This window comes from Phyllostomus hastatus, unplaced genomic scaffold (genome assembly GCF_019186645.2).
Source record: "Phyllostomus hastatus isolate PE091 unplaced genomic scaffold, TTU_PhHast_1.1 phas_contig_58, whole genome shotgun sequence".
NCBI classification, from domain to species: Eukaryota; Metazoa; Chordata; class Mammalia; order Chiroptera; family Phyllostomidae; genus Phyllostomus; species Phyllostomus hastatus.
In genome coordinates, this window is record NW_025333916.1 from 57,154,354 (window position 1) to 57,180,279 (window position 25,926).

A 25,926-nucleotide genomic window follows, 5' to 3' on the forward strand; every position below is an offset into this window, starting at 1 on the left:
GATCACAAGGCCCAGCTGCCCCTCACGGAACAGACCTGCACAGACGACTGGGCATGAGGAGCATTAGCGGGGAGAAGGGTGCTGGCGTCTCCCCAACGCGCGGGCGGGCGGTAGAGCCTGGTGACCACAAGGCTTGGTTTCTGGGATCCAGCCGCCCTGGATGCCTAGCTCCCCTCATGAGATCTGTGATGGGGGCCACTTGTTTTCTCTCCGCCAGCCTCAGTTTCCTCATCTGTGAAATGGGCTTCTTTGTAAAGATGAGATGAGAAAATGTGTGTAAAGTGCAAAAGCACAGAAGTGGTTCAAGCAGTTATTTTTATGTTCCTATAATGCTAGTGTAGCCCAGGTGTCTTTGGGGATTCTCTGTTCCTGGCGGTGGGTTAAATCCGGCACAGAGTCCCTGCGTTACTGCCCCAGGCTCCGAAGCTGTCCTCAGCGCCTGGCCTGTCTCCTCACCTTGGAATGGCTGCTTAGCCTCCCTCGTTCTCAGATTTCTCCCGCTAAAACGGGACAGTGTGAGTGCCTCCCTCGCAGAGTCGTCGTCGTGAGGGTCAGGGAGTTCGTACACATGCAAAGCCGCTGGAACTGCACCTGACACATGATAAGCAGTCAGTAAGTGTGCACTGTCGTTACTTTCCATTTGCGCATTCTGTAAGCTTGGCAGTTTTGTTTTTTTAGTATATTCTTTTAAAAAATTTTTTTAAAGATTTTAATTTATTTGTTTTTAGAGAGGGAAGGGAGGGGGGGAGAGAGAGAGAGAGAGAGAGAGAGAGAGAGAGAGAGAGAGAGAGAGAGAGAGAGAGAGAGAAACATCAATGTGCGGTTGCTGGGGGGCCATGGCCTGCAACCCAGGCATATGCCCTGACTGGGAATCGAACCTGTGATGCTTTGGTTCGCAGCCCACGCTCAATCCACTGATCTACGCCAGCCAGGGCTAGCTTGGCAGTTTTTATTGACCCTTAGGCACCCCTCCCCTCTATGTTGCTGGCTCAGTTCCCTTACGTTCTGCTGCCTTCCACAGCCCATGTCCCCACCGCTTGGCCCCCTTACTCCCCCCAAGCCTCCTGGAGACATAAGGTCTGATTCGGCTGTTCCTGCTTTTCCTTCTTGGAAATAACGTTGCCAGTTTGCCCCCAACCCTAAATCTGGGGAAATGAAATTTCCCCATTTTGGGTTACCATTTAAGATGCTACGGAGAAAGGGCGGAGGGCGAGGGAAGACTGGCTGTCTGGGGCCAAGGGCGGCAGAGCAGCATGTGCAGGTGGTGTGATCCTCGCCAGCAGTTGCTGCCCCGTGGGGCAGATCCGTCTGGGCCCGTCGACAGTCCAGTGGCTGTTCCACCACATGGTTCTGCAAGTCTTCGCACACGTCCGTGTTCGATGGAATTTCCACCCCTGGGCCAAAGTCCCGGCTGCTCCATTGATGGTCATCTTGAACATGTTCGTAATTGTCTTCCCTCAGTTTCCTCGTTGAAAAATGGGCATAATGACGCCTACCTTGCAGAGCTGTTGAAAGAATTGAAGAGAGTGATGTATGCGATGGCGGGCCAGTTGTGCGCAGCCAAGAGTTACAGAGATCAGGACTCTAGCCAGGGACCCCCTGTCACCCTGTGAGTGAGTGAGGACACCTCTGCCTCGGGGCAGGAAGGCCCTCCTCTCTGCAAGCCTGGGCCTTGGCCTGGGGGTCTGTGTCTGCAGAAAGAGGCGTCTCTTTCCTGTTCTCCCAAACAGGTCCGTGGTCTTGGGGGATGGGGGTTGGGGGGGTACGGAGTGGACTCTCACTGTAAAATGCTGAAGACTGCCCGGCTTTGAGATGACGGCCAGTGAATTACAGTTGCTATCATCCTTAGCAAATTCATGTGCCGAAATGATGAGCCTACTGTTTTGAAAGTTTCCACCATTTGGGGAAAAGGGAGGTGGGCCGTTTAGTTTCCATTTTTAAATGACTGGTGATCTCTGTTCCCTCAAGGATGAGAGATGCTGAGCGTTTGTGGTTCCGTACAAGCTCGGGCAGCTTACTGATCACGGAGCTTCCTGTGCAGCTAACGCGAAGGCTGTGCCAGGAGGGAGCCACAGGTGAAGGCCGGGTCTTGCCGCCATCCCGAGAATGGCAGAGGCCAGGTTCCGGCCCAGCACGGGGGCAGGGGGAGGCTGCTTCCTAAGTCAGGTGTGGCCTAGACACACCCCTCACCAGGTGTGCCACCACGGGGTGCCGGGGCTGGTGTTGGCAGGAAGAAAGGACAGAAACCCAGCCCCGAGGACACGAGAAAGAGTGAGCGCGAGCCGCTGTCACCACTGAGTCCCTATGGCGGCTCAGTGGCTGCAGTGGGCAGTGAGGGATGGTGTCAGCCTGCTGTCCCTGACTTTCGGGCGTGGGACAGGTGAGCTTCAGGAGGGGGGCGGCCTTGCCCGGTGAAAGGAGCCCTGCCCGAGAGGACTGGGTCTCCTGCTGGGATTTCGATGGAAAAAGGGAGGGTCCACGTTTTTTCTTCTGTAGTTTTATTTGGGGGATTATTTTAGATTTATTTATTTAGAAAGATTTTATTTATTTATTTTTAGAGAAGGGGAAGGGAAGGAGAAAGAGAGAAGCATCAGTGTGTGGTTGCCTGTCATGTGCCCCCTACTGGGGACCTGGCCCACTACCTAGGCATGTGCCCTGACTGGGAATCAAACCAGCAACCCTTTGGTTCAAAGGTCCAAGCTCAATCTATTTTAGATTTATAGAAGAGCTGTGGTGATAGTACAGAGCTTCCGTAACTCAGCTTTCCCTCCTGTGAGCATCTTACGTTGCTGCCGTGGTACATTTACCAAAACCAAGAGAGGAACATCGGTGTGCTGTGAACGAAAGGACAGTCCTTTCTCAGGTTCCGTCAGTTTTTCCACGAATGCTTTTTTGTCTATTCCAGCACTAATCCAGGGTAGCACACCGAGTTTTCTTGTCTTCTCTTCTTAGACTCACTCGGTCTGTGGCAGATTCTCAGACTCTCATGTCCTTGACACTTTTGAAGAGTATCGGTTAATTATTTGGTAGAGTGCCGTTCAATTTGAGTTTGTGTATTCTTGACAGGAATAGCAGACAGGTGAGTTATCCTTCACATCTCATCAGATCAGGGGACAAATTTGCCAACGTGGCTACTAGCTGGTGATGTTACCCTTGACCACGTGGTTAAAGTGGTTTGTAGCGGGGCTCCCCACGAAAGCTGCCGTTTCTCCCCTCTCGTAGGCTGTCTTTAGACGTGAATCCAGCCCACACTCGAGGAAAAGGAAGTTAAGTTCCATCTCCTGACCTAGAGGAAGAAAATCAAAGAGTCTGTAGACAGATGTTAAAATCACCACTGTAATTAGTCAATATTTTTTATGAAATACGTTGAAACTTTGCAAATACTCCTTTATAAAAGCTTCTCCCACGACAGCTTCTACGGGCCCATGGGTTTTGCCCAAACCATGAACACTGCAGGGTTCTGGATTCTTTCCACGTAAGGGCCCGCGTTTGTCGTCACGTTCTCAGGACTCTCGGGGCAGCATGGAGAGCTGTGTGCAGAATGTGAGAGGGAGGAAGGAGTTAGAGACGTCCCCAGGTTTTGGACTCCAGTGGGGCACGGGAGAGGGGAGATTTGGAGGCTGACAGTGATGGTTTCAAGCTGGAACGTTTGGACCTGGGGTGTGTGGGAGCCACCGGAGCTGAGCAGACCAGTTAGATACCCACGGGCAGCTTCCTGGGAAAGGCACATTGGGCAGGTGCCTGGGGACGCCGTGGGGGTGAGCGAGGTCACCTGGGAGAATGGGACTCACCGTGGGGCTTGGTCAGGGCAGGGGGAAGTTCACAGGGACGCCCCCAGAATATTTGTAACCTCAAACCTCACCATTGACTCAACAAGCTAACAAACTACTGGATGCACTATTTTTCTCTCCTTCTGCCCTGACAAATATACTTTCACAATGACCTGGAAGACCGCGTTCCACTTTGGCTTTCTCAGGCTCCTCCCATTTCCACTTCGAAGAGAGGCAGCGTGAAGGGAGCTGGCCCTGAGCCCCGGTCTGGTGCGCTTTCCGCTCTGCCCTTCCCTGAAGGGCCTCCTGAGTGTGGGCACCTCAGCCTGTGAGCTCTGGCCACCAGCAATCTGCTGGCCACCCGTCCTCCTGAGGGCATATGCTGTAGCAGCACGGTCACCCTCTGAAGGTAGACCCAGGAAAGATCCCACTGTGGACCAGGGAACAGGCTCAGGACTCTCTGGGCAGGGAATCTTGAGTCTTGGGCACTCGGGGACTGGTCTACAGGTGCGGGGGGCATCCTGGACTCTCAGGTGGAATGTCTTCTTGGCCTGGGATGCCACATGCCAGCAACAGGGAGTGTCAGCCTGAAGTGTGGGGTTACATTCTGCAGTTATACTCTGCAGCGGGGCATTGCTCTGCAATTATATTCCAGAGTGGGGCATTACTCTCTGTAATTATACTCAGGAGTGGTGCATTACTCTGCAGTTATACTCTGGAGTGGGGCATAATACTCTCTGGAATTATACTCTGGAGTGGTGCATTACTCTCTGGAATTATACTCTGGAGTAGGGCATTACTGTCTGCAATTATATTCTAGAGTGGGGCATTACTCTCTGTAATTATACTCAGGAGTGGGACATTACTCTGCTATTATACTCTAGAGTGGGGCATTACTCTCTGGAATTATACTCTGGAGTGGGGCATTACTTTCTGGAATTATATTCTAGAGTGGGGCATTACTGTCTGCAATTATACTGTGGAGTGGGGCATTACTGTCTGAAATTCTGCTCTAGGACGGTGGATTTCAAAGGGAGGCACGCTTGTGATGTGAATGCTACCCTCTGCCCCCCTACAAAGAGGCTGGCAGGGCTCTGGAAGTCGCCTCATGCTTCCCTGGAGTGTCTGGGGATTTCCTGAGTCCCGGGTGAGGGGAACAAACACTGGTCTGTGTCTCAGCTCCCGTTTTTACTGCTGCCTTGAGGGCATCGCTGTGGAGTTGGCCCTGGTGGCAGATTTGTGTTGAATAGTTACATATTCATAGGGCTGCGTTAGTACTAACAGTTGGAACAAGCCCTGAAAAGATGGAAATAAGGTTTTTTCCCTATTCAGAATTTTCTGGGGTTTTTTTTTCAGCCAGCCTGGGCACTTTGCAGTGCATCCGTGAATATAACTTGGTTCATTCCATGAAAATCAAATAAGTAAAAAGCTAGCAATGTATTTCTGCCACCGATGATTTTTTATTTGCATTTTGAAGTGTTTTGATGAATTGGATCACAAAACTAATTGAATCAGAGATGAATTTTGCTCAGGAAGTTCAAGAATTTTATGATGTAAAATTATCATAAGAAATTGACCTAATTATTCAGAAGTTTCTGGTACCGAAATGTAATACGCTTTTGAAAGCCCTCCAAAGACGAAAGCCCAGGAATATAGCTCCCTCATGGCAAAGAAACGCTCCTTTTATTTATTCATCTCCTAAGAAGTATAGCTTGTAGCTTACGAGAACACCGCTTCAGGATGTATTGTATGAATGTATTATGCTACTTTTAAAGGCTTCAGTTCTTCAGAGTTAGTCTTCTATTGTGTAATATACACAATAGAAATGGAATGACAGTTACTCTGTCATTGTAACTACTGTAGGTTAAATACGAGTGTGATTCTTGCATTTAACCGCCCCAGCCTTGTTCAGTCCACATGTAAGTGGCTTACTACTTGGACTTTTTATTTAATATCGAGGAAGCACTGGTATGTTTTTATATTCCAATAGATAAAAACCCCAGAAGACCTCCATGTGATAACCATTATCAAAATTTTTGCTTCGTGCGGAGTTTTTGGAAAACACAGCTGGGGTTTGGCTTGTCCAAGGGTCAGACTCTCTCCCGGTGACGCGGGATTTGTAGGGATGTGAGAAGAGTTAGTTCCACTCTTATCTTTCCCCGGGGGAGCTGGGAAAGATGCAGGGAAATACGCTGATCCCTGAGCCCAGCTCGGGCCGCGTACCGTCGTGTTCCTGCCTCCGGACTTGGTGTCAGTCTGTGTTGCCGAGATTTCTCTGTTTTTTTCTGGCCTTTCCGGTCCTCTGCCCTTTCCTGCCGGGACCCTGTCTCTGTGGTGGGGCGGGCCGGAGGGGACGGGGGCGGGCACCTGGTGGCTCACGGCTGCCTTTAGTCTGCCCTGCTCCGCACAGACACCAGTAGTGGTGCCATCTGCGTGTGAACAGCGAGCTTGCTCTGCAAATACAGCTGGAGACCTGCCCTACCTCAAGGGCACGTCAGACAAACAGGCCGGGAGCCAGGAGCTGTGTTTGCTACGCAGACGCAGCTCCACGCCAGGCCTCTGGTGCTGCCTGCCCACCTGCGGGCCACTCACACATGCCTGCTGCTCACACGTCTCCCTCTTCCTCTTCATTCAAACTCCTGGGGTGGCGCTGGTCAACAACACTACATAGGTTTCAGGGGCGTCATTCCACAACACCTTATCTGTATGCTGCATTATGTGTTTACCACTCTATTTGTCCCGCCTTGACCCTCTTCCACACCCCCGAGCCCGCCTCCCCCAGCGAGCACCACGCTGTCGTCCGTGTCCGTGAATTTGTTCTCTTTTTTGCTCAATCCCTCTACCCCCTCACTCAGCCTCCCAACCTTCTCCCCACGCCCGACAGCTGTCAGCCTGCTCTCTACCTGTGAGTCTGTCTCAGTTTTGCTTGTTCATTAATTGTGTTCATTAGATACCACATATGAGTGAGACCATATGGTACTTGTCTTTCTCTGACTGGCTTATTTCACTTAGCGTAATGTTCTCCAGGTCCACCCATGCTGTCACAAAGGGTAAGATTTCCTACATTTTTACAGCTGAGCAATATTCCCTCGTGTAAATGTACCAGAGCATTTTTTATTCACTCATCTACTTGATGGACACTCGGGCTGCTTCCAGATTTGGCTGTTGCAAATAACGCTGCAGTGCACATAGGGGGGTGCCCATCGTCTTTCAAATTGGTGTTTTGGGTTTCTTCAGATAAATTCTACTCACAAGTTTTAGAGCCACCAGCCCCATGGCCCCAACAGCCTTCATGTTGCATTCAACTGCTTTGCAGAAAAAAGGTTTCATGTGGTTTACTAACCCACGTTCTCCAGAGGGAGGGGGGTCTTGCAGGCTGTGGAAGCTATGGGAAGGAACTGTATCTCTTAGGATCCAGAAAGGTTCGAGAAACCAGTGGGGAAGTCTTGGCCAATGGCAGATAGGTTCCGCTGCATGCATAGCTCCGAACAATGGCAGTGCTGCACCAGGCACTGGGTTGAAGAGGAGTCTGAGGCCCCCGTGAAAAGGAAAGGATGGATGCCGTGTGACCTATTTGACGCCGAGGGTGACTGCCAGGTTTTGGGAAGTCACGGTGGACAGCGATGCTGTTTGCCAGGACGGGGATGACCGGAGGGGCTCAGGTTGAAGGGAAAGGTAATGAATTCAGTTTCGACACGTTGACTTTTAGAGGCCTGGTGGCATCTGGGTCACTTGGCAGTTGGGTATGCACGCAGGCTTGCCCTCTGAAAGAGGTCGGGCCGGGGAAATAGAGTGGGGAGCCACCGGCACACTCGCCAGGGGCTGCGGCTGGCAGGGGTGAGGGCGCCCAGGGGGAGGGCACGGTGGGGCTGAGCAGAGGGGCCTGGGCGGAGCCTCCAAGAACGCGGACGCTGAGGCCGGGCGAGAGGAAGGGCACCCCTGCCGTGTTTCCCACGGTCTCCGCCCTCTGTCCCACCCACAGGACCTCATGTCGGGGCCCGAGGACTCTCTGTTCCCCACACCCTTGTCCGCTTTGGTCATCTCGTGTCCGTCTGGTAATCGCCACTCTGCCGGTGCGAGGAGATGCCTCACCGTGGTTTTGACCTACATTTTCTTGGTGGTTCAGGATGTTGAACACCTTGGATGTGCCTCTTGGCTATTTGCATGTCTTCTGTGGAAAAGGCCTATTCAGATCCTTTGTCCATTTTTAAATGGGATTGGTTGTATTTTGCTGTTGAGCTGTGTGAGTCCCTTTTGCATTTTGAACATTGACCCCTTATCAGGTATATGGTTTGCAAATATTTCCCTAATTTTACTCATTCTAAAATGGTCCTAAAATAATAATAATAATAATAATAATAATAATAATAATAATAACAGCATCATATAAATGTCAAGTTTTTTGAGGAAGAAGAAAACATCTTCCAATTGGTATGCAGGGTGTCTGAGCAAGTCTATATAAAAGTTGCTTGCTAGGAGCACTGGTCTTCCCCACTGGGTCTAGTTCAGAATTTTCCTGGAGACATGAAGCCAGGGCCCTAGACATCGTAAGACCTGGCCCGGGCCATTCTCTTGGCCTCCATGTCCTGTGAGGCCTGGTGGCGATGACCTCGAACTTCCACCATGACAGAGAATCCAAGGGGACAAGGTCATGGGACATAGTTTAGAATCAGGACTGTCCTAGGGAATCCAGAGTTTAAAACTATAAATACATATTATATATTTAGTACATATATAACAATCAGCAGACACAACACAACAATCACAACAATCAGCAGAGTAAAAATATATGTGCACACATAAATATTTGAAAAATTGCATTGAAACACTTGAATAAAATTGACTAAAAGGAGGTATACTCTACTAAAATATTGACAAGACTTCCAAATGGTGAGATTATTATTTTTGTCTTTTCTAAATGTTGGCAATTTGGATATATTGTTTTTATGGACATAACATTTATCGTGTGTAAGTGTAAGATTATTTACGGTAAGTGTACAGTAAAACGTTGGAAATGCTCCACCCCCAGCCTCACACTTAACCACATTCTGGAACGCTCTGCCATGGGAACGTACTGGCCATAGAGAGACATGTATATAAAACATCATGTGTTACTGAGTTAAAAAAAAATGAATTTATCTGCTTTAATACATACAAGCTCCTAGAGTCACGTCAGAAGTGTCCGATCTGTGGTACCCCAGTTTCCCTCTGCTGGTCCCTAAGTTGCCGAAAGGACAGGGGGATGGGGGAGCATAGCTGGGCTGACTTGCCTAGCGCCGCCAGCTTGGGGGAGGGGACAGCGGAGCTCGGGCGAAGTCTCGCGGGAGAGACGCGGGCCGCACTGCCAGCGCTCCGTCTGCAGACACCCTCTCGTGTGCCCCGTGTAAGTAAGTGCGCCCCCGGTGGGACGCACGGCCCTGCTCACGCCATCTCTTTTGTTTGCGCGAAAACGAAACAGGCAAGGCGGGGCCTCCTCTGCACGTCGCGCTGGACGCACTGAACTGCACGGCTTTCAGCATCCAATGGAAAACGCCCAGGCATCCTAGGCGCCCCGTCGCTGGGTATACCGTGAGTACCTGGGCCCTGGGGGGGCCCCGCAGCACTGGGAGCATTGGGTCACACTACCTGTGCGCTCCTCCGTCAGCCTTGCCGTGTGGATCCCTGCCCCGTGCTCCCTCCTGAAACCAGAGGAGGCCTCCCCCTTCCCAGGGCATTTGTAAGGGCCCTGAAAGTCAGTTAGGGTCTGCCCAACCTTCCTCCATTCAGAGAGGACATGATTCCTGTGTCCTGTTGTCCGCAGTCAAATTTAGACGAGAGCAGACACCCGGGAGATAGATAGTGCCTGTGGAATGTTGCTGATACGTACAAAATAAAGCAGAATCTGACTTAAAGGGAAGAGGCGGACTGGCCAGGTGGAGGAGCTACCCATCGGAGGTCACCCACCACACTGACTGCAGTTCACCAGAATCTTTTCTTTGAACAGTGTCTTTGAAAGGAACCAATTTTTTAGGAGTCAGAAGAGTTCGAATAAATATTTGGAGATCTCAGATCTCGGGGGTGATTGGGAGCACTGGCTGCCCACTTCAGATGGGACGATGCCCCACGCCCCACCGCAGTGACATTCCAGACCCCCGCGCCCACCTGTCATCCTCTCACTGAGGGAGGGTGGCCACTTGTCAATGCCCTTTGTCCTGCTCTCTTCTTAAAGTAGAGAAATGTGTTTCCTGATTCACGTATCCAAACGTGGGAAAACGGAAGGTTACTTGACAGGCGTGGTTTTCAGAAAAACAACAGAAACAGGGTCCAGCCCTCCCCAGCCCAGCTCACCGGCAGGAGGCCCCGCCTGGCTCTGCGCGGTTCCGGGCGGGTGGCCTGGCCAGCCAGTTAGCTGTCTGATGTTGGCTGCTGAGCAGAGTGCGTGAGGGGAGGTCGGGCACCTCGGGGCCCACTGCGGTGCCAGTGCGTCGAGCGCGCGGGCTCGGTGCGCTGCAGAAGTCCCGCCCCCCTCACCCGTGTGTCTGCGGCTTTCCTAGGTCTTTTACAATGCGGTCGGCGCGGATAAACCGCCACAGGAGCGGCACCACCACGTGCAGCTCAGCCAGGACATCGCCACCCACGTGAGTACCTGCGTGCCAAGCATCTGCCCTTCCAGTGACATTCGGGAGTGTTTCTACTTTGGGGTGTGTGTGTGTCTACGTATGCACCAATAACAGCGAGTGTGTGGTGTGGTCCTTGGGAGTGTGTGGCTGCCTTTCACGCCCACGCACGTCTACACCTCCGGGAAGGCAGCCACAGGAAGAAAGTTCTGGCGCCAGCGCTGGAATCCTGGACTCCAGCTTCCAGCTTATCATGCAGGGAAAAGCCCCTTCCAGCTGTTTCCCCCTTTTTTTTTTTCAAAAAGTTCGAGTCCAAGTGTTTTGAAATCTCAGTGAAGCTTTATCCACAAACATGACACATCTGTGCCCTCAGCCCTGCCCGGAGACACAACGCAGGAGACAATGATGTCATCTGAAGTGTACATTCAGAGGGTCCACGTTATTTATCTTTCTGCTGGAGCTGGACACCCCGTCCTTCCACTGCCCGGTCGTTGCTGGCTTTTCTTCATCCGTTTCTTCTGTCTCCTGTCACGGTCCCGCTGGGTGACTTTTTCTGCCTTAGGCATGTTCCATCCTCTCTCGCTCCCCTTCCCCTTCTCCGTTCTACAACTGGCCCACAGGCCGCCTCTCTGTGAGGAGCTGGCGTCTGTGCCCAGAATGCTGCTCTAAGGGCAGCGCTCGGTCATGCTGGGAACTCCCGTGGGGTGTGTGCCTTCCGGGCGCTGCGCGTGGAAGCCGGTTTGCTCAGGTGATAAGTCGCCGTCCCTTCCTGAGCACCGGTCACCTGCCAGGCTCCATCCCTCACGCGGCCTCATTTGAGCGACTGGCAAGGACGCTGAGACTCCCAGAGCTGACACGACTGTACCCAAATCACACGTTAGCCAGCTGCAGCGTCGACGGTAACCCAGGGCTCCTGAGCCGTGCTCCGGCTACGCCTACCAGAGGCCCCACGACTCCAGAAGGAGAGCATTTTCAGCTTGCTCGGACTTCGCCTGATACGCTTCTGATCCCAGGCTTCTGCCCCGACCTCCCCTCATCTGCCTCAGCTGACGAGGCCCGAGGCCCTGAGCTCTGCGGCTGACTCTGCCCTAACGGGGGGTGTTGGGTTGGCCTTATCTGGAGGACCGTCCATTGAGGGTCAGCCTCCCCTCGGCGGCACTGGACGTTTCAACAAGCCAGGGGGCCCATCAGGGGGCCGGCACTGTCTTAGCAGTGTCCCCGGCCACTTGCCTGCCGTCCTGCGGTGAGTGTGGCTGCAGCAGTGCAGGCGGGGAGGGCACAGGGCTGGTGACGGGTGTTCTGGAGTCAGGGGAGTGCCTCTGAGGCCAAGATCCTGCCCTGCCATGTGAACCTGGGCTGGACGTGTGGACCCTGAATGTGCACTTCGGAGGACATGGCCTTAGCGGGACGGCCACCGCAGTGCCAACGCAAAACAGAGAGAGGACCAGGAGGGGACAGGCACCGGGTTTCCGGACCCCCTTCCTATACCTACAGGTCGGTGACTCTGTCCGAAGTCCCTTATCCTGCCTGAACCTCAGCTTTCGCCCGTGGAAGGGGTGTGACGATTACCCTGTGGCGAGTGCCAGCTAAGACTGTGCCTGTAGATGCCCTCGGTAAAATGTGCAAGCAGCTGCGTAGATGTCCGTCACCGTTCCTGACGGTCATTGCCCTTGAGGGAATGTGTGTCCTCTCTGCTGACCGCAGCCAGGCGTTAGAGGGTGCTGTGCGGTCCCAGCGTTTGCCCGCCTTGCGGGTTTCCCGCACCTTCCGCGGTGGCTGCTGTTCTCACCAGACAAGCAGAGGCCCCTGTTCCTGGACAGCTTTCGGGCTTGTTGGGAAAACTGCAGTCACACTGGCTGAGTGGTTACAGAGTGGTTAGAGAGTGGTCAGTGAGGTCAGATGTCATGAATAGGCACTGAACAGGCAGGCTGGGGTTTTGAAGAGGCCGAGATGATGCGTGTAGGAGCAGGTGGTCGAGAGGTGGTGACATTTGGGGCTGAGAATTGAAGCTGGGCTGGTTCTCGGAAGGCGAAAGAGGGAGGGCCATTCAGGTCAAAAGGAAGGAGTGTGCGTGTGTGGGTACATGCCCGCTGCCGCGTGTTTGGCTGGGGGTGGGGCACGTGCAGAACACAGGGCTGGCGAGAGGACGGAGTGACCTATAAAGGCTGTGAGCCGGGAAGAGGGCAGAGGGGCTCTGGATTCGGATGGCTCGCATGACAGCCCACCAACCAGCTGGGTAACCTCGCTGGTCTCTGTTCCCTCATCAACGCCACAGGGAGTCAAATCGTCCCTATCTGCAGATAGTGGGTCTCCGGTTGCAAACTGCGGGCCAGGGCGCCCCAGGGCCCTGCAGCCAATCCCTGGGGCACGGTGGAATGTTTGCACTTGGGTGTTCAAAGGAAACAGCTCCTGCTCCTTTGTGAGCTGGTACGACCATCGATTGGGTGTAACTACCAGACAAGGATGCTGCTGGGCATTTCTTTTGGACCAGAGCTGCTGTAACAATCCGCCTGAGGCACTGAAGGTGGCGTGAACAGAGGCAGTGTGGGGACCGCTGCCCTGCATCACGTCACCCTGGAGCACCCTGTTACGTTAGGGCATTAGACGAGGTCACGGTCACGGAGCCCTCAGAGCATCCCCGCGCGGAGGAAGGGCCGGGCGAGGGGTCCGCAGAGTCCCTGTTGCGAAGGGAGGCTGGGTGGCCCTGGGCGGGGTGGGGTGGAGGTGCCCCAGGTGGGTGCACTTCACTCCTGGAAGTTCTCCTTTCCTCTTCACGCTGGCTTGTTTTCTCCTTTGCAGGGGCAGTCCGGTCCTCAGGTGATTTTTGTAAGTATCCTTTCGGAACTTTTGGGAAGTTAAACTTTTGCCCTAACCCAGGAACCAGGGGGTCTCTTTTGATCAAAATGTTACTTTTACACATCTCCTTCCTACTGATGAAGGCACAGTATCCCAGGTGCATTGTTAGTCATTTGGGAAGAAGCCACCTTTTGTTTTTTTTTTAATCTTCACCCGAGGCTGTTTGTTGGTTTTTAGAGAGAGACAGAGAGACAGAGAGAGTTAGACAGAGAGACAGACATCAACGTGAGAGAGAAACATCGATCGCTTGCCTCCCACTCACACCCTGACTGGGTATTGATCCTGAAACCTGCGTATGTGCCCCGACCAGGGATCAAACCTGCGACCTTCCAGTTTGTGGGACGACGCTCCAACCGTCTGAGCCGCCCGGCCAGGGCAGGAAGGAGGCACCTTGGTACACACTGCTTCACTTCACACAGCGGAGTGAGGTTGAGGGGATCACTTTTAAAGGTTGAAGTGATTTTAGCTCTGTTCCAAAACTAGGTAGAAAAGACTGCAACAGAAAGGAAACATTCAAACCAGTGAGCACCACTGTGGGGGCGGTTTCCTCCTCTGGCTGTTCCGGGCCTCAGCAGGGCAGGAGCGGCCCCCTAAAGCTGGGGGCTTGCCTTCTTGGGTCAAATGCCGAGCAAAAGATTGGGTTGACAAATAATGGAATGGCTCAAATTACCTGGCTGAGGAATTCTGAGGCATTCTTTCATCATCCGCCTGTATAGAGACTTCTGACTTGATTAGCGTTGGACACCTTTTCTTAGAAGAGCAACCTACAGTTTCATCCTGGAAACATAAGCAGGAAAACACATCAGGGCAAGCTGGTCATTTCTTAGAGAGAGAGATAGAAAATGATGTTCAACCTGGTGGTCTCCACACTTTTTGATCACATATATCATCAGTTAATAAATATTGGAACATATACCAATATATGTATATTATGGACTTATTAATTATACACATATGCTACTCTACTAATACATTATATGCTGTATGAGTCCCACAGGACTTGGAAGGAGGAGAATAAACAAACAGGAAGTTCCCCTGTTTCCTCTCGGTAGATTGTCTTGCCCGCCCGGGGAGCGCACTGCCACCCTGCCCGGGTGCCTCTGCTCTTGTTGCCCCGACAGTGACTCTGTGCGGGTGTTCCCCGAGGTCAGAGAGAGACAGCGGAGCCAGGGATCCTGAGGCCGCACCTAGCCCTGTCACCAGAGCAAGGGTCAGTTGGGGCAAGGTCACGGAACCCCTCCGGACATCCCTTTGACTGTAAAGCGAAAGGCTTGATGGTCATGTTTCCCAGCCCGGGGTTCCTCCATCCCCCGTGGGGCGCGTGGAGATGCGTGTGGGCATCTGACTGGACAGGCTTCAGCGATGCTGACTGTCTTGCCGTAAACAGGACAGGCCCACTCGAGAAAGGTTTGTCCTGGCCCAGAGCCACCGCCGCCTCCCCCCCAGAGAAACCCTGGGAGGTGCCCTCTAACGGTCTGTGGCCACCCAGGGAGTGGAAGTCCCTCCGGCCCCGCCCTGCACTCCGGCCTGCACAGCCTTCCTCCGCACCCTTGGGAGAGGCTCGTTTGGAAGGGAGGGCTCTTTTCTTTCTCTGGTGCCTTCCATCTGACGATGCTGGATATCCCCAGCTGAGAACCAGCCCTGACTCGGAGAGTTGAGTCCAAGGTTACGAGCTGCCGTTGTAGGAGCCTGGTCTTCTGGCCCCTCCCCCAGGGCTGTCCCTCCGGGCCTCTGCTCAGCCCTGCCAACGGAGCCCCTCCCAGTGTAGTGGCCCCAAGTCCCGCTAGAGAGCAAGACGACGTCATTGCAGCATCGTTGTTGGGAGCCTGCGGCCGGGTTCCCGGCAGAAGGACAGGATGCAGCACGGGAGGGAGTGACGGTGAGGTCTGAGACCGGGGTCCGGTACTTAAGTGCTGACGTGCAGTGATAACTTCTAAGTTTCTGGTACACAAACTTCTGTGTTTATAGATAAAATAATAAGCACCTGGCCTTCGGTGCTTACGATAAGGATGGTAGCCTTGGAGTCTTGAAATGCTCACCTTGTCACTCCATAAATATATGTCCTCGAGGACATAGTTCCCTTTTCGGGGATCCCTTTGATCTTCTATAAATGACCATGAGAGTGACCCCCACCTCGCAGGACGGAAGGAAGGACTCAGCCAGGCTGTGGTGTTCCTGGAGCGGAGAAACCGCACATGGTGACTAGCGGTAGCCGTATTGGGTATTGGCCCGTATCTACAACACAGCTAGTGTCTACGGCTAATGTCTACAACAATGACCCGTGAGACTGCAGCACTACCTCCACACTTCACACAACGAATTCACTGGGAAAAGGACCCTAAAGCAGAAGCCTGTGAGAACAGCGTGTGGTCTGACACTACACCTCTGCTTCCGTGGGACAAGCTAGGCCTGCAGCTGGGGGACCAGTGAGAACCGAGTCTGGCGTCCACCTGCTACGTCCAGCCTCTGAGCCCAGCTTGACATCCGACCAAGGGCCAGATGGTGGAACCAGGGTGCCCAGATGCAGAGAATTCGAGCAGGCGGGGCTGTGGAAGCAGATCCGTATGTTCAGCCAAGGATCCTCGTGGAGCTGTGTGTAGGAGAGAGCAGGAGCAGGAGGGCGGGATGGGAGACAGACGGTCTCCAGGTGGCGGTAGGCACGGCCGCGGCCAGGATTCAGAGGAAGCGGAAGAGGCGAGCAGGTCCGAGAGGCGAGTGCTGGTGGCTGGAGGGAGGCGGGTGAGAGGAGGCAGCCCCGTCCCTGGCGTTACTCGCTGACTCCAGCGCTTGCAGCAGCAGTACGGCTGCTGTTCATCAGAGTGGGGGGACCGGCAGCAGGAGCTAGGTCTGGAGGAGGTCGTGCACTTACACGGGGCGTCTAGGTTTAATTCCTTTGCTCCGTTCGCTCACTAGTTAACATACGTGTTCATCAGAAAGCATTGCTTAGGCCTTTGCTACATGTCTGATGATACTATGCTAAGCCTTGGGATGCTGGACGAACAGGAACTTGCTTCCTGCCCTGGAGAGGTGACAGACAAAGGTGACAGAACACACTGACAATGACAGCATCAGGTGAGGGCTGTTGAGACTGAGGTACACCAAGGACACCGGGAAGCAGAGAGGAGGGGGCCTAGCTGGAACCCAGGCTGGAGGCTGGGGGTCGAAGGAGTGAGGTAACGTCTCAGCTGCACTGAGTCATGAAGGGCGGGCCGGGGTGCGCCCGGCGAGACCGCGGAGGGGGGTGCTTCGCGCGGAGGGAGCAGCAGGTTCAAAGGCCCAGAGACACGGGACGGAATGGCATAAATTTGAGCCCTGCCAAGTTCTCGTGTCTGACTGGAATACGGAATGCGCGGGAGGGAGGTGGCAGGAGGTGGTGCTGGACGGATTAAACAGGGGGACACGGATGTGCTCTTCCGAGGGGCTTTAAGGTGGGAGGGGACATGGTCGGATTTGGGGTTCGGGAAGGCAACTCCAGCGGGGCGGAGTCTGCAAGGGAGGAGCAGGCGTAACTGGCGGCAGGGAGAGTCGGAGCCCATTGTCAAAGGTACCAGGACTTGGGCTGGAGCATCTGCGAGGACGCGGTGACACCGCCAGATTCGAGCGAAACGAGAGCACCGGTCACTGTGTGGGGAAGCATCAGTGGTGGAGAGGGAGGGCGGCCAGCAGCGAGGAAGGTGTCAAGAGTTTCCGGTTTGGGTAACGAGGGAGAGGACAGAAGGGGAAGCCAAGTGTAGTTTTGTTTTCAGTGGGAGGCGGAGGAAGGGTTAGCTGAGCTGTGGTTATGCCGAATCTGAGCCGCGGGGTAGCTGTCGGGTAGAGATGTTCTAGAGGCAGTCACAGACCCACGGCCGGACGTCGGGAGCAGGGCAGAGCTGGAGGTGCAGATCTGGGGTGGGGGCATCCAGCGAAGGTGGGTGCTGGAAGCAGAGGGAGCACGGGATGAGCTGACCCGCAGAAGACCACAGAGTCCTCCCGTATCCGAGGTTTCACTTTCCACGGTTTCATTCCCCACAGTCCGTCGAAAGTATTAAATGGAAAGTCTCCAAAATGCACAATATGCAAGTTTTAAGTGGCACACCGTTCTGAGTAGCACGATGAAATCTCGCACCATCTCGCTCCATCCCGCCCAGGACACCAATCATTCCTTTGTCCAGCCTCTCCACACTGTATACACTCAAACACTTATTGCGTAGAGTTCAGTAAAGGTTAATTCTCTAGCCTCGGGAAGTATATCGTGGTGTTTTCCTTTTCTCAAATTTGAAAATGTGGCCCATCTCAGAGAGGCAAAACAGCCTCTTGTCCTGTGCAATTTCACAGGGACCTCAGGATGCAGCCCTCGTGGAAATTGTCCGGTTTGCCCGCTGACACCTTTCCTCTCTGGGCGTTGACAGGAGGAAGTGATCGGAGATTTGGAACCAGGCACCGAGTATGAAGTGAGTGTGGCAGCTTCTGGCCCGGCGGGCAAAGGGTGGCTCAGCTCTCTGCGGCATGTTACCACCTTGCCCCAAGGTAAATGGGTTCGCTTCATCAACAGTAGGAAAGTGACATGTGTCCTTCATTCATTCTTTCACTCAGTACATGTCAGCGAGGACCTACTATGTGCCAGGCACGGTACTAGGCTCTGGGAATTCGGTGGTGAACAGAACAGCTCCTGCCCTCTTGGAACTTATCGGGGGTGGGTCAAGACTTCACCTGGGTAATGTGTAGCCGCAGGCTGGGATTGGTGCTCCCTACAGGGCTGTAAGAACCTCCCGCTACTGGGGCGAGCGAGGAATTCCCTGAGGTGCCTACTAAGTGGCGATCTGATGGTGCGTGGGAATGAAGAAGGTGAGGAAGGGGACTGGGAGGAGAGATTTATAGGCAAAGGGAACCCAACCAAGGCTCACTGCGGTGGCTGCGGGGGGCACGGGTGCTTTGATCACGCGACATTGCTCACAAGGATTTCGCTGCGGAGGGAGAAGCAGGTGGGAAGTGAGTAGCTCCCGTGTACCTGAGATCCGCGCCCCAGACTCCGGAGCACTCGGGAGAGAGCACTTCTCCCCCCTGAGGCTCAGGGAGGGTTTCAGGAAGAATCCTATCTTTTGCCCAAATGTTCAAACTGCGATAGGGTTTTGCTAGGAAAAGAAAGCAGAAAAAAGGTTTCTGGAAGAAGCAATTGTATCAATGATGGCCAAGGGATATGAAAGTCTGGGAATGAAAACAGTGCAGTGGATACCTTGGGGTTAGAGGATCATGGGTAGCTCCTCCTTCTCTGCGCTGGAGGGCGTTTCCCACGTGCCCTAGCGGCAGCATATACTCTGATGACCAGGCGTGGAGGACACACACACACACACACACTCACATGCACGGAAAGTGGCTCCGCATTTATCTCCCCTGTAGGCACATGTCAATTCCAACGTGCAAACCGAGAGGAAAGGCTGTTAGGAGGTGGAAGAGTGACTGGAGGTGTTCAAGGGTGCTCACCGTGGAGTGTCCCAAGGTCAATGGTCCGGATGAGCGTTTAGCTGAATCTCCGGCCAGCGTCAGGGCTGCGGGAAGAAGGACTCACCTCTTACCTGGTGAATCCGGTTGTAGCTGTCGTTCTGTTTGTGTGGTTTGGATTCCGAGGTGGTCCTGAACAGAGAGGTTTAGATGGGTGGGAAGCACACGTGTCTTGTTACATGTTCAGCGTCCCCAGCAGCAGAGGTCCCCAGCCAACAGCTGTTTGCTGTCTTGCCTAGAGTCCTGCCTGCCTCCCACAGCGCCCCAGCGGCCGCTGGTCACTGTGGTGTCCGAGTCCGAGGTGGCCCTGTCTTGGAAACCGGGCGAGAGTGAAGGAAGCTCCCCCACTCAGTACTATTCTGTGGAATTCATCAGGTACGTGCGGGTCCCACCCAAAGGCCGAATGCAGTGACCTGGGGTACTCCAAGGTGACAGAAGGTCAGAGGGAGTGTCATCTCCCGGTCGGGGCAGGTTCCGGTCCTTGCTCTTGGTCTTGGGCGCTGCTTGGACATCCGTTGCTCTTATTTATTAAATGAGGATAATGGGATCAGAGACATTGTTGGGAAACAGTCTTTAAAGTCTTTGAAAATATTTACCTGGCTAATGAAAGGCTGACCTGAGAAATTACACTAGACCAGGATGTGGGGACCTGACTGCCTATTTGCAGGTAGGCATCCCGTGTTTATGAGGCTCTCCCCAGGCAGGGGGGAATGGTCCAGTCAACTTTTATTTCTCATCCAGCCTCTGTCTCCCCCAAAGCTGGCCTGTGGTGGTTCATTATCTTTCTCGCTAACAGTGGATTTTAAATTTTTAATCAGTTTGGAAAAGAATTGAAGAGGCAAATTCTAAGTAAAAGGCTGCATGCAGGCTGGAACATATTTTGCAATGTTTTCAAAATTTTTACCTGCTTTTTTAAAAGCAGAAGTAGCTGGCATTTGTGGTGAAAGAGAACATTTCTAAAGTGACACCGAGAATTTCTCTGTGGGCAGCAATGCTTAAGTGTTTGTCAAAATGTGAGCCCAGCATAAATATAGCTACCTATGCTTTGAAATATTTTAGCTATAAATATCTGAGAAACTTTCCTCCTTCTGCCTAAGAATTTCCCCAGGGTAAATGCCTTTCTCATAAGCAAAAAATACATACTATGGTGGCAATGGAAGCCAAAGGCTTGGAAAAACATTCCTCCCCCGTGATGTCCCAAGTGGGGCGCCGTCCCTCACCTGTGCTGTCTGTCAGGTTAGTTGAAGGTGGAAAACAGTTTTCCTTGAACTTACCTGGAGTGGTGACCCAATTTGTTAAAATTGCCTCAGAGCTTCATGATGTCAGCTGCTAAAGGGGGTAGCTTAAAGTTTTCTTCTTTAAAAAAAAATTTTATTGATCATGCTATTACAGTTTTCCCTTTTCTTTCTCCTTTTTATTCCCCTCTGCCCTGCACTGCCCCCCTCCCAGGAGCATCCCTCCCACCCTTAGTTCGTGTCCATGGGTCGTACATATAAGTTCTTTGGCTTCTCCATTTCCTATACTATTCTTAACCTCCCCCTGTCTATTTTGTACCTACCATTTATGCTTCTTATTCCCTGTACCTTTTCTTCCCATTCTCCCCCGTCCCCTCCTCACTGATAAACCTCCCCATGATCTCCATTTCTGTGATTCTGTTCCTGTTCTACTTGTTTGCTTAGTGTTTTTTTTTTTTAATTTAGGTTCAGTTGTTGATAGTTGTGAGTTTATTGTCATTTTACTGTTTATATTTTTTTATCTTTTTCTTTTTTCTGTTTTTCTTTTTAAGTATATTTTATTGATTATGCTATTGAGGTTTTCCCAACTTTTCCTCCTTTATCTCCCCTCTACCCTGCACCCCCAGCCCTCCAGCATTCCCCGCCCTTAGTTCATATCCATGGGTTGTACATAGAAGTTCTTTGAGTCCTCTGTTTCCTATGCCATTATTGGCCTCTCCCCATCTATTTCATGCCTACCAATTATGCTTCTTCTTCCCTGTACCTTTTCCCCCATATTTTTGATCATCACCTTTTTCTTAGACAAGACCCTTTAACATTTCATATCATAAGGGCTTGGTGATGATGAACTCCTTTAACTTGACCTTGTCTGGGAAGCACTTTATCTGCCCTTCCATTCTAAATGATAGCTTTGCTGGATAGAGCCATCTTAGATGTAGGTCCTTGCCTTTCATGGCTTTAAATACTTCTTTCCAGCCCCTTCTTGCCTGGAAGGTTTCTTTTGAGAAATCAGCTGAGAGGTTAATGAGAACTCCTTTGTAGGTAACTGTCTCCTTTTTTCTTGCTGCTTTTAAGATTCTCTCCTTATCTTTCATCTTGGGTAATGTAATTATGATGTGCCTTGGTGTGTGCTTCCTTGGGTCCAACTTCTTTGGGACTCTCTGAGCTTCCTGGACTTCCTGGAAGTCTATTTCCTTTGCCAGATTGAGGAAGTTCTCCTTCATTAGTTTTCCAAATAAGTTTTCAATTTCTTGCTCTTCCTCTTCTCCTTCTGGCACCCCTATGATTCAGATGTTGGAACGTTTAAAGTTGTCCTGGAGGTTCCTAAGCCTTTCCTCCTTTTTTTGAATTCTTGTTTCTTCATTCTGTTCTGGTTGAATGTTTATTTCTTCCTTCTGCTCCAAACCGTTGATTTGATACCCGGTTTCCTTCCCTTCACTGTTGGTTCCTTGTATATTTTCCTTTATTTCACTTTTCATAGCCTTCATTTTTTCCTCTGTTTTGCAACCATACTCAGCCAATTCTGTGAGCATCCTGATCACCAGTGTTTTGAACTCTGCATCTGATAGGTTGGCTATCTCTTTGTTGCTTAGTTCTGTTTTTGGAGCTTTGATCTGTTCTTTCATTTTGGCTTTTTTTTTTTGTCTCAGCATTCCTGTTACACGGTGAGGGGCGGAGCCATAGGTATCCGCCAGGACAGGGCAACCCAGGTGGCTGCATTGTGGCACTGTATGTGGGGAGGGGTCAGAGAGGGAACAGTGCCTCTTGCTCTGCTCTCTGCTGGTTCTCAGTCACTTCCCCCACTCCTCACAAGCAAATTGGGCCCTTATGGTGCTGATTCCTGGGTGGGTGGGCTTGTGTACACTCTAGGACCCTGTGGGTATTTCCAACGAACTCTCCTGTGAGGCTGGGAGTTTCTATTGCAGCCTCAATCCCCACAGGTGTTTTCAGTCAGAGATTTTGAGACTATTTCCCCCACACTGGAACCCAGGGTTGTGTGGTCATTCTCTGCCCCCAGTTGTTCCTCCCAGTTTATCCATACGCAAATGTAGGACCGCCCACTCCGCCAGCTGCAGCCTTGCCCACCCCAGTCCACCAGCCACCACCTTGCCTGCCTCCTCTCCACCCCGGCTGCCTATCTCCCCCCATCCTATCAGTCTGGATGAATGTTTCTTCTTTAACTCCCTGGTTATTGGACTTACGTACAGTTTGCTTTTCTGAGAGTTCCGGTTATTTTTTATTTTTAAATTTGTCGTTGTCTTTCTTGTGGTTGTGTGAGGAGGTACATTATATCTACCTACACCTCCATCTTGGCTGGGAGTTGGTAGATTGAAGTTTTCAATGGCTGTTTTCAATGAAAAGTCTACCGCTGGCCTTCCTGGTGTGCGTGTGCAAGTTCACAGTATTTCTGGGTGTATTTTAGGGACACAGGTCAGGAAACGTAGATCTCTAAAAGCCAACCTGAGACGGTTGTAGTAATAAATGAGAAGGAGTGAGGTTTCCTTTCTTTTCCCTTTCACACTTTTCTCCCTAAATGATGCCCTCGTCCCTTGTGGATGCTTTCCATGATAAGACCTACACATTTCATCTGCACACAGAGCTGCTTCTCAGCTGCCTTTCGCTCGAGAATCTCAAGGTCATGTCCACTAGCGTCGGTTTTGACAATTACTCAGTAAATGACATTTTTGTGAAGTCGTCTGTCTTTCCATCCCATCATACACCCTATTCATCTACGAGTAACAAGTGAACTCAGTCTCCTCCCAGGAAGTGAGCCCGCAAAGGCTGTCACTGGGCTGTTACTGGAATGAAGATCAGGTCTGGGATTCACAGTGCAGGCTGGGATGGATTCTGGATGTTCCTTCAGTAGATTGAAGGGATGATGTGATTTGACTCATGGTCAAGGTCATAGCCTAAGAAAATCGAAGTTTCTTAGTCAGAAGTGAGTCTTACAGTCTTCTCCTGGGTTTCACCTCTCAGGTGTAAGTTTCCCACGTGTGGAATCAGAAGACAAGATGTGAGCTGGCCTCTGGTCCCGGGGGCAGGGGGCCTGATCCCAATCCTCGGCGTCCTTACATGTAAAATAAGGCGGGGCCGTTTGGCCTCTGAAGTCTGGTGACTCTGGTTTTCTATTCTCATGACGAAGGAGGGGCCGCGTAGACTGGTGGTTTGCAAACAAGCTCTGGAGCTAGACTCCCAGGTCCAACCCTCCCTTGCCCTCGCCACTTTTGCACCATTTGCTTGTGGGTGGGTTATTTACGCCCCTTGTTTGTGCCTCAGACAGAAGATGGGGGTAACAATTGACTTGCCTCGTAGAGTTGCTGGGAGATGAAATGAGTTGTTGATACACGTGAAATGCACAGAACAGCGCCCGGCACAGAGTAAGCACCTAATCAATGCAAGTTCTTCCTATTTATGGATTTTGTGAGAGGTCTTTTCTGCTTTTCTCTACAGCCAGGTCCTTTCTTGGCTAGAAATCTTTCTGCCTGCTATTCTCTACCAGGACAATGCTGCTACCTAACTCGTGTTCATCCTTCAGGACCCTTGCTTAATAATCACTTCCTCCAGGAAGCCTTCCCTGAACGTCTGCTTCTTCTTCAGGCTAGATTAGGCACACCTACAACGTTGAGTGCCGCCTCTCATCACACTCGCAGTTCGTTACTTGTTCAAGGTCTGTCTTCCCCGCCATGCCGCGCCGGCAATGCCTGGCCGCCTCCCTTTGGTGGGGTGCGGCTCCTGGCAGGGCACAAACATAGCACGGGCCGGGTGGTGCCAGTCTGTGCCAGCTCCTTGACCTCTCCGAGCCTTACTTCCCTCAGCTGTAGAATCGGGGTGCTGCCAGCAGCTCCCTCGGAAGGGATGGGGAGATGAAAAGATGTCTGTTCAGCACTTAGAAGAGGGGCTCATGGGCGACCTTGTTTACGTTGTGGGTTCTTTCTCTTACCCTGAGCCACATGGAGATGGAAATGCATTGCCATGCTCGCCACAGGGGGTTCAGGGAACCCTGCACCACTCATCCTGGAGGCCACAGCGGAAGCCGACACCCTGCCTCACCGGCGGCAGACATCGAGGCCAGACACAACCCAGCACGCATCTGCACGCCCACCTCCCCCCACCCCCATGCGATGTCATTTACTGCTTTTGCTTTCTCATCGTGAAAAGAACGTCAGTCAGTGGTCAAGCTTCAAATGTACCAGGTTAACTTGCAAGTTCCCGTTGTGAGTTCATTCCCTACTGAATGCCAGCTTGTGTGGTGCAGCTCCGTGTAGACAGGAGAGAACCGGCAACCCTTTTCCGTGGCGTTCTGCTGGAACGTGCCGCAGTCACCGGGCCAACGACCGCAGTGCTGAGCGGTGACACGGCGCTGTGTCGGCCCTCCGGCCCCGACAACCACAGAACCTAAACTATTTCAATACTTTCTCACGATTAGTTCACTTGGGAGAGCATGGGGGGTGGGGAATAATCTCCCTTGCTTTGTAAGCCAGTGTTGGGGAAGTCACGCTGTTTCAGTGTGAGACTCCCCGACCGCCAGACACGGCCCCAGAAATCAGCGGGAATGGGCTTGCTCAGAGGTCAGCTGAGATTTCATACTAACAAATGGTGCTTCACAGCGAATTCCTTCCTCTTACCTCTAGTTTCCAAACTGAAAGTCTCAGAAGCACCCTCCAGGCTGGCGCCCAGCCCCAGCGATTCTGGGAGCTGTCGAGTTCACCCATCAGGCTCCAGTGGGAGGGCGATGCTAAATGCTCTTGCAGAAGTCTGACCGACTCTCTTCTACAAATGGATCCCTGGACACGGCGGTCCCTCCTACCAGCAGCGATTCTGACGTAACCCCCAGTCAGACGGATGGCAGTCGGCATAAATTGAGTTCTTGTGTAACGGCCGTGGGAGCCGTTTGCACCGTAAATGAAAGTGTGGTTCTCTGAGGCTCCGCCCGGGATCACGTGCGGCCGAGGTTGTTCCTCCATCCTGTCTGTCCATCTGCGTGCCGTTCGGTCGGGTTGAACCGATTTGTAACTAAAGAAGGAAGGCCGGAAGCTGAAGGTCAAATAGCACATTTTGTCGGACGAGGACTACTCAGTGGTTTCAGACTTCCCTCCGCCCTTCGTTTCCTGCAGAGCAATCCCAGTGACGCTGGTCTGTGAACCTGACTGAGACCCGGAGGCTTCTCTGAGTGTGGAGGGTTCTCTCTCTCACCCGCGTGCCTTTACCCCGGGTGGCCTCCGGGACCCTGTCTCTGCTAGGACAGGGTGCCAGCCCGCAGTCCGTGTGTCCTTAAGGGGTCTGTGGACAGAATTCAGGGGCTCCTTGGACTTCAGATGGGCACAAATTATTAGCGGGGTGTTTTCTTCAAATATGGACGTAGGCAACAAACCGCAGTGGTCCTAACGATTCCTGTGACTTTGTCACCATTAGAATCGCAGATGCTTTCTTACCCCGTTTCAGCTGTTGCATCTGTCTCTAAACACTGGTTATGCTCATTGCTGCTGTGAACCGATTGTGGCTGAAATCAATGGCTAGGTATTGTTATTTAATGTACTAGTAAAGAGGTACGTATAGTGTAGTGTATCCTAAGTTTTTGTTTTTATAACTATCTTCAACATAATTGGTTTCCTTGGTGATTCTGTGCATGTAATTTCACGTATTTAAAAGTACCGTTCTGAGAGAAGGTTCACAGGCCTCCTCAGACTAGCACAGTGGCACAACCGAGTTTGACGATGGTTGCTTTGGGCCAGGGCCGCACTGCTCTTTGTCACAGGCTCAGATGGTCAGCATCAGTGTGTTGTGCTTTGCCAGCAGCGATGTGGTCCCTGTCTCAGCTACTGAGCTCTGCCCTCGGGGCAGGAAAGCAATCACAAGCCACGGTGCTTAAACAAGTGAATGTGGTTGCATTCCAGCGAAAGTTCTGTAGGAAGACCGACAGCCGGCCGAAGTCTGCCACCCCCTGCTTTAGCGCATCTCGTCATTCCCAAGGTCAGACCCTAAAGATCT

General features: G+C 52.2%; 1 protein-coding gene across 2 annotated transcripts in view; it reads left to right on the forward strand.

The window, feature by feature from the left end:
* Positions 1 to 25,926, forward strand: part of EGFLAM (EGF like, fibronectin type III and laminin G domains) — a 137,870-nt gene that overhangs the window by 41,511 nt on the left and 70,433 nt on the right. For both annotated transcript variants that reach the window (XM_045848236.1, XM_045848237.1), the window contains exons 2-6: positions 9,229 to 9,338; positions 10,304 to 10,387; positions 13,166 to 13,192; positions 17,614 to 17,731; positions 18,943 to 19,078. In XM_045848236.1, the coding sequence (XP_045704192.1) occupies positions 9,229 to 9,338; positions 10,304 to 10,387; positions 13,166 to 13,192; positions 17,614 to 17,731; positions 18,943 to 19,078 (475 nt within the window). The remainder of the gene's footprint in view (positions 1 to 9,228; positions 9,339 to 10,303; positions 10,388 to 13,165; positions 13,193 to 17,613; positions 17,732 to 18,942; positions 19,079 to 25,926) is intronic.